The sequence below is a fragment of the Platalea leucorodia genome (genome assembly GCF_965183815.1).
Source record: "Platalea leucorodia genome assembly, chromosome: 1".
Classification (NCBI taxonomy): Eukaryota; Metazoa; Chordata; class Aves; order Pelecaniformes; family Threskiornithidae; genus Platalea; species Platalea leucorodia.
The window spans coordinates 42,827,551-42,840,689 of NC_138823.1; the positions used below are offsets into that span (position 1 = coordinate 42,827,551).

Genomic DNA, 13,139 nt, shown 5'->3' on the forward strand with positions numbered 1-13,139 from the left:
TATTAAATATTATATAAAATGTTCTGCTTAAGAAGCAGAAAGCTTATTTGTATTGTTTCTACTATTCCATCCTATACCCTAAAGCAGAGCAGTAGTTCCACTCCCAATTTGTTGAATACTCAACCGAACATATTAATATCATTATTTCTGTGAAGCAATTGTGACCAACACACTTCACATTAACGATGTAACAGTATTTTACATTCACTGAAGAGATCCATCAAATTAGGGTTCTGCCTACAGAAAGTTTATGTTTCTACACCACCTCACCCATACAGATGTTTTCTGTGGGAAAATGGTCTGCCTTGACCCTCTGGTGGTAAGACACAAAGCAAATTAGAGATAATTGAGCCTGATCTCTCTCACGTTAATTTATTTCATCAGGTATTGGGAGGGATGGGGGACCAAAACACTGAGGAAAGGTAGTCATGAATTCTATGAGCACACACAACATCTGTAAAAAATGGACCCTTGACAGTTAGGCAAAACTGGAATTTGTCACCTCTCTCGGCCACCTATTACCAGCAAAACCAGCTTTAGCTTGATTTGGGCTGAGGACCACATCAGACCTGGAGCAGGCAGCATCTTTTTAGTATGTGTTTGTACCACCCCAGTTTAACGAAGTCCTAGTCTTCACATCAGGTCACTTATTGTTCCTGTGAGAACCTCTGTGGTAGTTTCCAAAGATCATCTGCTTTGCAGGCACATTCTTACTGTACAGGTAAGAAAATGCAGCCTTTTTGCAGGTGGAGGGAAAATGGGTGACCTCAAAGTGCTTCAGCTGGTGCCAGCAAATGTAATGCTCAGTCTGCATCACAGAAGGATTCCAGTGACGCACAGGGAGCTGTGGGGAGGGGTGGCTACAGCATGGCATCAGCCCCGCTTCGTACAGTACCGGCAGCTCTGAAACCATCTACTAACATCTGCCTTGGCTGAACTGAACCTGGCTCCAGGTGTAAACCCAGCACTTGCTGTGCCTCGGTATTCCTTACCATACGATACGAATGAACATATGGTCAGTTTGCTGCCTAAACACGAATTCAAAAAGACAGGTAAGCAATGAAATTCTTGCTTACATCTAGAACACCCTACCTAAAATTCAGATTCTTTGCAACTAACATTCAGCTCATGTATGTACTGTAAAAATCCATTTCTGATATTGATGAGATGTACCAGAAAGTTTTCTTCATTCATTTTAAATGCCTTTTATGTTAATAACAGTATTTCTGCAGTATGATTTCCTCTGATTTTTCTAACAGCTGCATAAGAAAATTCACATCTAAAATGTGTATTATTTATATTCTAGTTTGGGGGTTACCAAATGAGAGAATCTTTTGCACCTGAGATGCAAGCAAAATGTGTCTCATTAATAAAATACACTATAATGGCTCCATTTGGCTTGTTAACTTTTCTCTTGAGAATTCTCTTCATGGATTATTAATACCACAGAACATTACGGTTCACATCATATCAGTGCACACTAGGGACAAAGATGCATAAAACATAGACCCTGCTCTTGCAGTGCTACTCTGGTTCATCACATCACTAAAGAAGCTGCCCAGATGCACTGAACTCCATGGTCAAAAAACCTTTCGTACCATGGCAGGAAGCAAGTCTCTCTGCAGTTTAGACCTGTTAAAAATTAAATGTGATGCAAACAATAGTACGCAAGTCTGAGGAATGTGATGATGTCTTACACAGAGAGCCATGTTCTTCTCTACATGTTAGAACAGAATCCTCCAAAAATTGTTAGTGTTTCAGGTATTTATTTTGACGTTGATTATGATTATTTTGACAGAGTAGTATCTTGGACAGGCAGGTTGCCCCCAGATTCTTGCATGGGCTTAATCAGGCTAAGCTGCGATATGAATTTATAACAGACAATAATGAGGTTGAGCCTACCATTTCTGACCAGATCTCCAGGACTGAAGATGAACAACTTTGTGAACAAGGCTACAAGATGCAGCTTTCTCCTTCCTCTGCTTTCACAGTAATTCCCTGCAAGGTCATACTGGGAACAACTGGTTTGAGCTACGGAGATATGACACTGTTAGAAGCCAGATAATGTCTCAGGCCATTATGACTGCAGGAGGTACTGGGGAAGAGACTGAAGAACAGCAGCTTCTCTGCATCCTATTGCCTGTCAGCACATCGCTCCTCCTTCAGCAACTACAGCCATCACTCAGCTGAAGAGCAGAGGAATGCAAGAGCAGCTCCATCCCTAGCTTACTTCCATACAGCCCATTAAATGTGAAGGCAGAAAGCACAGGCCGCAGCTTTCTAACCACTTCCATGGTGCAGTGCATAAGATGTAAACACAACTCTGCCATGCTGTTTTCATCTCTCATGTCAGCAGAGCTGATGCCCAAAACACACACATAAACACTAACTTGGTAGCCTAAAACCAGAAAGTCTTTATAAAGTGTATAAAATCACACATAGCTGTAATGAAGAAAGAAATTAAATGGACTTGCAGTGATAGACAGAACTGGGAAATGATGGTCTTTTATAGGAAGTTTTCTTTATGTACAAACTCTTCAGAGTGGGAGGAGATTCACCTGCCCGCTTCGTAAAGTGACAAAGATTCTCTGCACAGGTCACACAGGAGCACAGCTGAGTGCTTGGGGGATATAGCGGCCTGCTTTTTGTTCCTAGGGTTTTCTTAGTCCTCCCATAACATACACTAACTCCCTCCAAAACGTGCAAGAGGAAGATGTCAACTTGGAAGCCCAAAGAATACTTATGGACAAACTAAAAAGAAAAGACTATAAAAAAGAGATGCTGGTGTATCTTCACATTCCATTAACAGTATTATCTCTATCTTCCCATATATCACAGAATCACAGAAGGGTTGAGGTTGGAAGGGACCTCTGGAGGGCATCTGGTCCAACACCCCTGATCACGCAGGGCCCCACGGAGCTGGTTGCCCAGGACTGTGTCCAGTTGGCTTTTGAATATCTCTAAGGATGGAGACTCCACAACCTCTCTAGGCAACCTATGCCAGTGCTTGGTGACTCACACCGTGAAAAAGGGTTCCCCGATGCTCAGAGGGAACCTCCTGTGCTTCAGTTTGTGCCCATCGCCTCTGTGGTCCTGTCACTGGGCACCACTGAGAAGAGCCTGGCTCCGTCTTCTTTGCACCCTCCCTTTTGCACCCTCCTATGTATTTACATACAATGATGAGATCCCCCCGAGGCTTCTCCTCTCCAGGCTGAACAGTCCCAGCTCTCTCAGCCTTTCCTCATAGAAGAGATGCTCCAGTCCCTTACCCATCTTTGTGGCCCTTTGCTGGACTCTCTCCAGTAGCTGTGTATCTCTCTTTACTGGGGAGCCCTGTTCCTCTGAATGGGACACTGTTCCCTCTGAAACCACAATTCTAAGTACCCTTTATCAAGAAGAAATTCGCTTAGTAATTAAACCATGGAACAATATTTCTCTCTAATTCACACTATAGCTGAAAAATAATTTTGTTCTATACGAGGAGAGAGCATAACAACTAGCTCTCTAATCAGGAGAGAGTAACAACTAGGTTATTTCTCAGTACCTCTACATAACTGCTGATGCCCCTGGTTGATCATTACAACACACTGTGTTTGTTGATACCCTGCACCACACAGCTGACCTAATATGTCTTTTCCAGCTTGAACTTCCTTGGTTCTAAGATTAACCACGCTCCTGACTCGAGAGGACCTGCGCCATGCAAATCAGCTTCTCTCGCTTCAGAAGGGAAGCGGAGAAGAGGAAACGCAGCGATCGCTTTCACAGTACATTAATTTTTCTCACAGGGCAACAATTCAGATGCAGGGGTTAGGCCCGATGTTAAAATAATGACACAAACAAGAGGAAACATCTTGAACCAGAAACACCCTTTTCAAGTTTTACGCCTTGTGTGTGCATGTGCAGAAGTAGTCACTTCCCAAAACGATCTACGTTTTCAAGCAGGTGATTACCTTCTGCCATAAAGTCTTTCATAGTGTTTCAGTGTCAGTTAAACATTTCTTGCCTTGGTTTATTAGGCAGAAAAAAACCTGCACAACGGCTGACGCTTGTCTTAACTAGTGTGTAAATTGTCAGTCATGTATATCATAGCTAGAGGGTTTCTTTAGCCTTTTCTCGTGAAGGCAGATAAAAGGCTGAATTTGGCTATATTATACTACAGACATGCGCTGCTTGCGTTTTTTACATGATTGCACCTATGACTGAATTAGAGCTTTCTGATTGACACTGTAGTTGTGTCTGGAATTTGCCACTCAAACAGCACCACTCTATGCTTTACTTTCCTAAATGAGAGCATCTCTTTAAAGCAATGGCATTCCCGCCAGCCTGCCACACTCCCGTGGGTCATCAGAGACCTCACATCACAGCTTTGTGTCTTCTAATAAGTTTTGGGATACGCTTTTAACTTGCTCAGAAATTCCATGCCTCTAGAATCTTGTTAAAACAAACAAACAAACCAAAACAAAACCTGTTCTATTATTATAATAACAATTTTATTACTATTTAAATATAGTCTCCAAAAAGGAGATTCAGAGAAGGGTTGAGACAATGATCTGGCCTGAAAAAACACCATAATGAAGGCTTTGGGGAAAAAAGTATAGTTTACCTCAAATAAGATGGCAATCAGTAACGAGTGTGTAAGTAATGAATAGCACACTGAACACGCAATATGGAACACCCAAAAGAATACTCAGATCCCTGAATAGACAGCATTTCAAAAGCAAGAAGATTAAATATTTTTGCAGAATGTGATCAGACAGTGGTCATAGCCCCTTGCCACGGGAAGTCACTGAGGCTGAGAAAATAAGATTGTTTATATGCAAAGCTAATTATGGTTGTAATAATTAACGCTATCATTTTTTGCTGGGTATATATTAACATTTACAACTTGTAAGTGTTGTGACACTTTCATTATTGGGCACCTGCATGGTAGTTTAAGGCAGGCGGTGATCAATCTCTAATCTTCTTACTACGTAAGTCACCTACTTTCTCAGCAGCAATCTTGGATTAAGTGTCCCCATTTTTCACCCAGTATGGTAGTCCCACACATTATATTGCAGCCCCTTCTTTACCAAAAGACAATGAAAACTCTATACATAATTCACTAAAAGACGTGATTTCTTTCTATTTCAGGTTCTTCACCACTTTCTGATTTGAAACAAAGTTCTGAGATGCCCACTGATTTTGAGAATCAGGAGTCACATCTTCCTATAACCTTCTACTTCCCCCAGAAAACCCAAGAAAAAAAAAAAACAAACCCTATTGTCGTCAGCTCTCTAAATTACAGTGCTTACTCACTGGGTTTTTTTTTTTCCCTTTAAAAGACACCAAAGGATTTGTTCCATGATATATCTTCCCCCTCGCAAATCCTGTCTCCTCACGGGAAGGTATGTTCTGGGCCTGACTGTGCCGTTTTACACGTTTATCGGACCAGGTTCATGTCTACTATTACTCTGAATGACTCTGAAATGACACTTCTTTCAGGAGATTTAAATACTCTTTCCAAAGGAATAAACTTACCCATCCAGACTTCTCCAAACTGACCAGCTCCAAGTTTCTTCACTAATTTAATTGATTCCCGTGGAATTTCCCATGCGTCTTTATCCCATGGTTTTTGAGGCTTGGGACTAATACAAGCTTTTTCCAACTTTCTGCATAAGCCATCTGATTGCTCTGGTTTTCAAAGGAAAAACAAAATACAAAATCTGTTACACTTCTGTGCCTTACGACTTCAGACAAACATTACTTAATTACAGGTGTGCACTAACCAGCTCAAAATAATTTTCGAAATAATCAGGTGTTTTGATGAAAATGTAACCTTTCTGGTGCTTTCACATAACTTTAAGCACCTCTGAACTGAAATTTGGTATTCAGAAACAAATTTAGTAAAGAAGTGTCACATGCATCTGGTTACCGTCAGATTATTACGTTTTTTTAGCACAATTCATACCAACTAAATAAAATATAAGACCTGCTTACTGACAGTACATAGATCAAGATGCACACTGGAGTCAGGGCTGGAGCCTGTATTCTGAATTTGTCATTAAATTTTCCTGTAGCATTGTTTCAGATGCATGTGCATGCAAGCATAAGTAGGTCACCATTATTTTTTTTCTCCAGATACTGACCAGCTACAACTTTAATACAAATGTAGAATAATTCTCAGGTTTTCCAGCTGTGCCAAAGAATTTCCACACATGTCTAACAACTCAGAGAAATCTCATGGCCAAGTCCTCAGCATGGCTTTGAAAAATCACAATGTGATTTTCTGTCCTACATTTTTCGTCTTCTCTGTCTTCCCAGTTACAAGACTAAAAAACATATTTTGGAGCTATCCACAAGGAGGTTACGCAGAATGAAAAGTCACCTTTGTAGCTAAAACATAGGTAGAAACTCATCCCCTCCCCTTCCCCTCCCTTTTTTTTTTTTAAATGTTAAATGTATACATTCGATGCGGGTGCAATTTTCTTTCTTTGAAGTCAGTGGACTTTTACTTCCTTCTAAACGCTGTTCACAGTAAACAAACAAACAAACAAACAATTTTATAGGAAAAATAAAAACAATTCCACACTCAACACTGCAAGAAGACATTCACAAGTCTATACGTATTTCTGCTAATTGTGAATACAAATTTACTTTCCAATACAGAATTTATTTATTTACAGTGCAGTTAATTCTTACTGTAGTTTCATATCATCATAACTTTGATGAGGTGTTTTATAAAGCTATTCTTTATTTCACAATGGTATGCCACAGAGCAAGCAGTATTAGGTCTGATTAAGATAACAACATTACTTGGGTTCCAACCAGTTTTACTTTATCTTTGATAACATGCATGCCTGGGTTATTTAGGGGGAGAAAAAAAAAAAAAAAAGATTAAAAGATTCAAAAGAAAACAAGAAAGTATTTATTTTCCTTTACAGGAAATAATGGCTGTATTCTATTAAATAATCCACTAACTGATTTAACTTACTTTGATAATGTTTGATCATATCATTGATGTTGGGAAAAGTTATTCTTGGAGAGATGTAAAATCCTCCATTGTCTAGACTTCTAATTTTGTAGTGCTTAATAACATCACCGTGCTGTGGATCATAGTCTCTTATGGAGAGAGAATAGCTGCCTGTGGATAAAGAAAGAATGGTCATTAACAGATAGCAAAAGTCTACAGTGTCCACACATATACAGTTGAGCCTAACAAAATCACCTTTCTGTCTGTTTTTCTTTTTACTCCCTTATTTCCTCAAAAAGCATTTTGCAATCAACATGAGGAAGTTAACCAACAGCTGGTGCTGAACTGGTCACCGAAATGCTTACAGTCACGCTTTCTTTTTCAATCTTATTCAACAAAGTTAGGAGTTCCACAATCCAGACGGCTCTCCGTCCAACGCCTACTTCTGCAGAAAGTGCCCCCGGCTGGAGCGGAACCAGCTGGGAAAGCGAGGCCGGGGCTGTCACACCCCTCAGGCAGAAGCTGAAATTCGGAGATCAATATTTCGGAAAAGGAACACGCTAGATGGCATGGGCCAACTAGCAAAAGGATAGCTTGGAGATGGCTTGAGGCACACAGGAGGGAGGGCAGATCTGTTAGTCCTAGGGAGCCTAACCTCAGCTGGGATTTAAGATGGGACAGCAGAGCATCTATCCTAAACTACAGAGCTCTTCATTTCTTCCACTCATACAGCTCTTGTTGTCCATTTTCAAGGCTCAGAAACCACCCCAGTCCCATCTCTCTCCCCACACACAGATGCAGTAACAGAAAGATTTTGAGGGTACTTTGCCTTACACCCAGCAGCCTGTGTTTGATTTAGATCTCTGTCTTCATTTGAGAGCACAGAAACAGCGATATGGGCCCGTTACAGAGAGCTACCTAATCAAGAATCTGCAGTGTTAGGGCCAGAGAAACCACCCCGGTGGAGAGGACAGACATACAATCCGCTGGAGGGATTCATGCATCTTCCTCTGGAGGACGCAGTGTTAGAGTATCCAGTCAGGGGGAATCCAGTCAGGCTGCTGTCAGAGTCCAGACGCTGGGGCAGAACCTCCTATGCTTTTCTGAAAGTCCCAGCCAAAGAGTCTGGAGACTTCACTAAGCTTTTCAGTACAAAGAGCTCTGTCTACAGCAGAAACCTTTACCAAAAAGCTTTCAGAAAAAAAATCACGGTACAGAGCAGTAAAGTGTAAACCCTCATTATGCACTAACTACATTTCAAAACTTGTAGCAATGGATACAGGCCCAATAATGGAAGACTATAAAATGCAGCATGTACTGTTTACAATGAAAAGTGTCTTTCAATAAAGGAATATCAAACATTAGGACAGGAAAAAAATCTCTCCATTCATTCCTGTTTTCTGTCAGTGTAATCACACACACGTGTTCCCCCCCACCTCCGCCATCTCAACTTCGGGTGTAAACCTGTAAAGTCTCTTCTCTCTTTTCCTGGTGATTTTCTCATCCTTCTCACTCCTACAGAACTGCAGAAAATTCACACAGTAGGACACACTAGGACTACTCCACACCCAGTGCCACTTGATGCCAATTTTTGTGAAGACAGACTGTATGTTTTTAACCCTACTATCCATTCCAAAGTAACCCAACCCCAAAGCCTACCTTTTAACGTTTCACTTTCCCTGATAAGGAAAGCTCCAGGACTATTTCCAGGAGCCAGGAGTTGTCTTTCGGCATCTTTTCGGGTTATGTCTTTGAAGAACCATCTGAAAAGTATTTCAAAGAGTTAGAACCCTTTCTTTCCTCCACCCACGAAGGATACACCACGAGGGTGAAGAAGTTTGCCAGTATTTAGAGCCTGGGAGAACTTACTCTTCTGTTTCCAAGGTGTTTACTTTTGCTACATAGTTGCTGGGAATGAAGCCTTCCTTCCTTGTCGTGAGAGATTTTGCTTTCCACCATTCTCCCAGCCTGAAAAACACAAACAACAGTAGTATACACAGGAAAGGAAAATTATAAATTGTTATTTGGGTTCTACTGTGCCGAGAGCTTTGCCTGCGCTGGAGAGAGAAGCAGCATCTTCTCTCTGAACTCAAGCCCCTGGAGGAGCCATTGGCTCCACAGGATCAATGTTTGGTTACCAAGGGCAGCTGCCAAGTCCTATCAACAGCTCCATGTGCATTTGTATTTTCACATATAAGGCAGCTCTTATTACCATTAATACACTCAAGTATAAGGCAGCTCTTATTACCATTAATACACTCAAGTTATGAGTAGGATATAAAAAAATTATAAAGGGAATTAGATGAGTTCAAAGAAAAACTACAATACAATCAGTACTGTCATACTTACTCCTCAATAACTTTCAATTTTTCTCCTTTTTTGAAGGACAAATCATCTTCATGAATGCCGTCATAGGGATACAAAGCTACCACAATGACTCCATGCTCCTCTGTATCTACAAAGGTAGAAAGCCAAAGGCACGTTCACATTATTTTGCAGGCTGACATGGGTATAGCACACAGCAGTAAGATTCCTATGAAAACGTACCTTCATTGACAAACCTCTGTCCTGGTAAAAGCTGTTCTCCTGGATTTGCCTACAATAAAATATGTCCTTAATTAAGCAGTTTTAGATCTTTGTGACAATCCTACATTACAATTACACATTATTCAGTTGCTTTGGTATCATCTTATATGTCTTAAATTAAAAGGAAATGCTCCAATCTTTTCCCATCATTCTTCAAAAGTGAATAACAGCATAGAAGTATAATAAGTCCCCACTAGATTTTGAATTGAGCAGCTCAGACCTCGGGAAGGCATGACATAAGCTGTGGGGAGGAAGTTCACAGCTTTGTGACTTCTGCTGAAGAGGCTTTAGCCAGGGCACTTTAACAGGACAGTTATTAACATGTAGCTGTCTTGCTTAGGAACTACAAGCACGGTTATGTTGCTAAGATTCCGCACAAAAAAAAAAAAAGAGTAATTAAAAGAAAATAACGGTAGCTTGTGATGTGGGCACGTTGACTGAGAGCACGCTGAGTCCGCTGTGTCAGGCGGTGAGAGGGGAGAGGAGGGTGTCATTCACACCCGCAGAGAGCGCGGCCCCCGAACAAGGGCAGGCAGGAAACACAGTTTCCTCAGCACAGTAGAGAGGGTGGGGAAAGAAGGTACCAGTCAATCTGCAAAATAGCAAACCCACTTGGTACCCCCCAGGATTCCCCTTCCCAGCACCCTTCCTTTCTAATGCCAGGCAGCACACAGGGAACTGCCATTAGCTTGTTCCTCCTGCCTGCGCAGCGCTGCTCCCTTCACCACTGCACCCTCCCCTCCCCTCCCATCCTTACCTACGCAGCTTGTGCAAGGTCGAGTAGTGGCCTTCAGTGAGCAAAAGGAAAGTTGACTACAGCTGATACAGAATCACCCATGATTACTTTAGCCTTTTTAAATAGAATAATCAACACCTGGATCCCATAAGTATGAAAAACCCAACACCGATGCTTTTAAAAATGGTTCTAAACTACAGTTTTTCTGAAGTCACCTATCATTCTTCTACAGGTGTAGCTATATCTAGATCAAGCGTTGCCAAGGACTACTGTTTTCATGCAGAAAACTATGACAAACATAAAGTAATTAAGTAACAAACCGACAATTTTTATTTTTTATTTCTTTAAGTACTTATTCGTTGAGGGTGAACTGCACAACATTAAAAGCCCAATTGCGGACTAATGATCATTTGAATTTCTTCATGCACGTGCTTTGGATTGAAATTTAAGTTATGCCAGTCATGCTTTGATCTAGCTACTGGAATTCTCCCCTGAGACTATCTACTTACTGGCCTTTGCTGTTTATTGGACGTTGGATCCCTCACATAAATAGTTCGTTCAGTTTTACGTACTGGTTGATTCTTCAAATCTAGCCCATCTCCATGCAGATTCTCTTTCCTTTTTGATTTTATACATCCCATATTTCCTGTTGGAATAAAAAAGGTATTAAACAAAAACATTATGCTATAAACCAAGCTGTTTCCCATGCAATCATCTGGGCAATGCAGCAAAAACATGCTTCCTTTTCATACACAATAGTTCACGGGGAAAACAACTGAAGGTTAGGAACACACGCTGAAAGCTCTTTTCTGCTGCAAAGGAAAGAAATGACTTCTTGTCTCAATCCACAGATGAAGTAAATATTTCAAAATAGTTATTTACCATTTCAACATTTTCAGATTTATCATCTTTTCTCCCCAATCCGCCCCCCCCCCCCCCAAACCCCTTACATCTTTCTGATACTTCTGTGAGCTTCAGAATAGATAGAAGAAAAATATAATTACTGTAGTGACAACTTATTTCTGTATGTTCTAGAGAAAAGGCTGCTTTGGAAGATGTAGGAAAGTGTCCGGTCCAAGTGATGAGAAGTGATGAGAATTGCAGCTGGAGTTAGCAATGCCTGTATCTCCCCACTTCATTTTGCGTATGCCAGTCTAGCAGGGAGCTCCGTTTGATTCAAATCCCCATCTTACATGAACCTGATGACTTGTGCAGTCCCAGCTCCATGGCAGATACGTTGCTACTGTGACCTTCAGTAATGAATCTCCTTGTTCAAACAGGCCTGTTACAGCAGTCTAAAATAGCCGATGTGTGTATCAGTGACGGCAAATCACTACACAAGTATTTCTTCTTCAATACAATTTAGAAGGATAATCCTTCTCTCAGGATGTGCATCCATGCTAAATCAGATGAGATACAGCTGTTGGCATCTGCATGACTGGGACCTGACTGCTAATCCCATGATGTAATTATATAGTACCTCAGCAAGCTTATATACAACATTATCTCTATATTCCTCCCTCAGAGGAGAGTAATTATACTTACTCTTCAAAGAATTCACTATGAATGCTTTTCAAACCCCTCCTTCCTTCCTCTCTCCCTCCTTTCAGGTCAGTGCTCTAATGCTAGGTTCACAGTCACATTTTCCCTTGCAGGCACACACTCTCACTCCCCCCCCTGCCCTAATTAATCTTTAAAGCCAGTTCTTTGAAGAACAATGTAAAACCTAAAATAAGAGCTCAGTGCTCAAGTAAAGCAGCACTGCCCAAAACACAGCTGGAGAAGCTAAAGCAGACTGTAACACCCTATACTACATCTCACTTTCACCTTCATCTCTAGGATAGAAAAGGTCATCACAGTAAACAGTTAAAGTAGTAGAGTAGAAGGGTAGAAGAGTAGTCCACGTGCAGACACAACTGTTTCAATGGGATGGTGCCTTACACACCCTACCCCTGTAGGGAGGAAAATTAGCCAGATTGGTCTGGGTTCATATTAAGACTTGTACTTTTGTAACAATACTGGTAAAAATCATAATCCTAACTGACTATAACAATAAACTAAGGCCACAAGCACTCCCACGTGGCAGGTCTCAACTTCCCACATCACCTTCATTTAATCTCCCATCCTGCCACTGAGGAAGCCCCACATCATGACAGATGCAATGTCCTATCCACAGGCTGAATGTTTTCTTCTGAACACGAGAGGAGGGTACCTCCTCTCCTACCATTTCTGCAAATTATCTGTCACCTATTGCCAACAAATCTTGGGTGTTCGTAAGATTTCAGCAGTGATGCAGTGAACTGTGATACTGGTTTAAAAGCAGCATAAGAACTCATCGCTCCCCTTCTTGTCTTCTCTTGAAATAAAAGGAATCATACAGAAAATCAATAGGCATTGATCAGGCATCATCATCCCACAGAGGTAGAAACTACAGTTTCCTCTTCTTGTGTGTCAACATTTCAGTGCTCCCATACTCGTTTGAAGGCACTGGGGGGCACCTTCAGCCAGGATCTTCCCTTCGAAGCAAACATCTTCAATGCTTAATTTTAGTTTGTGAAAACCCTCGTTGAGAGATTTTTCCAAATTCTCAGCTCTACATGGGTTACATACTAGTTGTTTTGAAATACTGAGAAGGATTTTTTTTTTTTTTTTAAATCTATTTATTTATAATTGTGAATATATAGATGGCTCTTGTTCTGTAGTTAATGGTTCACAGGAAATTTCTGTATACCCACAGGCAGGCTGGTGTTCACATCCTCACCCTAGACCTCATGAAGCCCAGTGTTTAATTACCTGCTGTATCTGCAAGATTAGGTATTTAGCCACCTAAGTGCTAACCTTTTGCTCTTGAATAGTTCTGCTTCTACA

At 41.1% G+C, this 13,139-nt stretch overlaps 1 protein-coding gene across 4 annotated transcripts in view; it reads right to left on the minus strand.

The window, feature by feature from the left end:
- Positions 1-13,139, minus strand: part of LYN (LYN proto-oncogene, Src family tyrosine kinase) — a 55,670-nt gene that overhangs the window by 23,354 nt on the left and 19,177 nt on the right. For 3 of the 4 annotated variants that reach the window (XM_082321126.1, XM_082321128.1, XM_082321127.1), the window contains exons 2-8: positions 10,781-10,917; positions 9,497-9,545; positions 9,299-9,404; positions 8,819-8,917; positions 8,609-8,712; positions 6,971-7,120; positions 5,518-5,670 (exon numbers count right to left, since the gene is read on the minus strand). In XM_082321126.1, coding sequence (XP_082177252.1) covers positions 5,518-5,670; positions 6,971-7,120; positions 8,609-8,712; positions 8,819-8,917; positions 9,299-9,404; positions 9,497-9,545; positions 10,781-10,912 — 793 coding nt within the window. In that variant the 5' untranslated portion in view covers positions 10,913-10,917. The remainder of the gene's footprint in view (positions 1-5,517; positions 5,671-6,970; positions 7,121-8,608; positions 8,713-8,818; positions 8,918-9,298; positions 9,405-9,496; positions 9,546-10,780; positions 10,918-13,139) is intronic. The other variant, XM_082321129.1, reaches the window with a different exon arrangement.